At 62.2% G+C, this 1,564-nt stretch overlaps 1 protein-coding gene across 1 annotated transcript in view; it reads right to left on the minus strand.

Moving 5' to 3' along the window:
* The window catches only part of VDBG_06778 (conserved hypothetical protein), a gene marked incomplete at both ends in the record, with an annotated part of 4,099 nt that extends 3,581 nt beyond the window's left edge, over positions 1-518 (minus strand). The window contains one exon of the mRNA XM_003003170.1: positions 30-518. Coding sequence (XP_003003216.1) covers positions 30-518 — 489 coding nt within the window. The remainder of the gene's footprint in view (positions 1-29) is intronic.
* Between the last annotated feature and the right edge of the window lie 1,046 nt (positions 519-1,564).

Raw genomic sequence — 1,564 nt, forward strand, 5'->3', positions numbered from 1 at the left:
CGAGTGGAAGCGCGTCGACCCGTAGAGACTCTGTTGAGGCTCCGCCTCGACAGGGGATTGCGCAGCGTCGTTGTCTTGGTGCCGGTGCTCTTCTGATCGTGCTCGTCGTCCGACTCGTTGGTAGGCAGTGCTCGCCGCATGGGCTTTTCCGCGGCTGCAGGTGCTGATGCTTCCTGGGCGAGAGGTTGCGGAGAGGGGGAGGCGGGCGTCACACTGTCTGGTGCGGAGCCAGAGCCAGACTCTGGCTTGGTTCCCAGCACGACCGACGCGGCCGCATCAGCACCAGCGCCGTCGCTGTCGACAGCCGTCGTTTCCACCCCTTCAGCAACCGTGCTGTAAGAAGATCTTCGATCGAATTCCGTCTTGGTCGCCGGCGGCGTCGGCGTGGATGAGGCAGCTGTGGCCGAGGCTCGCGCGGTCGCCTGCGCTGCCTGGAGGTGCGCCGTGCTCTTCTTCAGAATGATCCTGCGCACCGGCTGGCCTTCCTTCTTCTTCGCGATGGGAATCCACTTGGGCATCTCGCCAAGCGGCACCATGCCCTCGGTGACAGCCGTACCGCACGAGTCCCGTGATCCTCATAGCTCCGGTTTACTCTGGCACGGGAAGGGGTCCAGCCACTTCTGCAGGAACGTCTTGGTCGTCGCGTCGTTGACCGAGCTCCTCGACGTCTCCAGAGGGCTCGGGCCAGGACCCGCGTTGGTGTTGGCCGTAGGCAGCTGAAGCGGGCTCGAGAATCGCGACCGTGTCGCTCGCGTGCTCGTGGCCATCTTGCGGAGCTCCTCCTCGAAATCCTCTTCTTCTTCTGCTTCTGCCTTTTCGACGTCCGCCGCCACGACCACCTCCTTTCTCCTTCTCTGTCGTTTTCCTATCGCGACGGTATAGTGCCAAAACAACCTGATGGGCTCCTGTTGGTCGCAATCGCGACGGTGCGCGTCGTGGGAGGTGCGGTCGGGGTTTTTCTGCGTCCGGCCTCAAGCTCGAGCTTCGCCGTTGCGCCCCCCCTGGCTGGGGCCTCGACACACGCTCTCCAGAGATGGGGAAAAAAGATAGGGAGAGATATAACACCTGCGCGTGCGGTTAGTCTCGTGCTTCGTATTGGGTAAAAAGTGGCGTGTCTACTTCTCTGATGCTCCAAAGTGGTGAGCGACTCAAAATGCTTCGCGTATCCCCTATCTCGACGCGGTTGATCCAAGGGGGGGGGAGGGAGAGGGAAGGGTGCCAAAGGCTGAGAGACGTCGAAGCTCTTTCTCGCAGGCGCAGAGGCTCCGTAATAGCGTGGCCGTGCCTTGGTTGAGCCACCGAGAGAAGCCCCAGCCAGCGGGCGTTGGGGGGCCCTTTGGGGGGCATGTCTCGGCCTCCTCCAGCGGGTGCTTAGGTCATGATGGCCTGCCAAGCAACCACCCGTGTAGGCAGTGATAGGGCATCCTCCCTCAAGGCTATAGGCGTTGTCCACCAGACGCGTCTGGCTCGGGGCATCGCCCACCAAATGATAGGACATGCCGTGCCCAGAAAGTGCCATGAGGCGTCCTGTGATGACACTGCAGCACCTCTTCGCCTCACCTGT

Source organism: Verticillium alfalfae, genomic scaffold (genome assembly GCF_000150825.1).
Source record: "Verticillium alfalfae VaMs.102 supercont1.8 genomic scaffold, whole genome shotgun sequence".
In the NCBI taxonomy this organism is placed as follows: domain Eukaryota; kingdom Fungi; phylum Ascomycota; class Sordariomycetes; order Glomerellales; family Plectosphaerellaceae; genus Verticillium; species Verticillium alfalfae.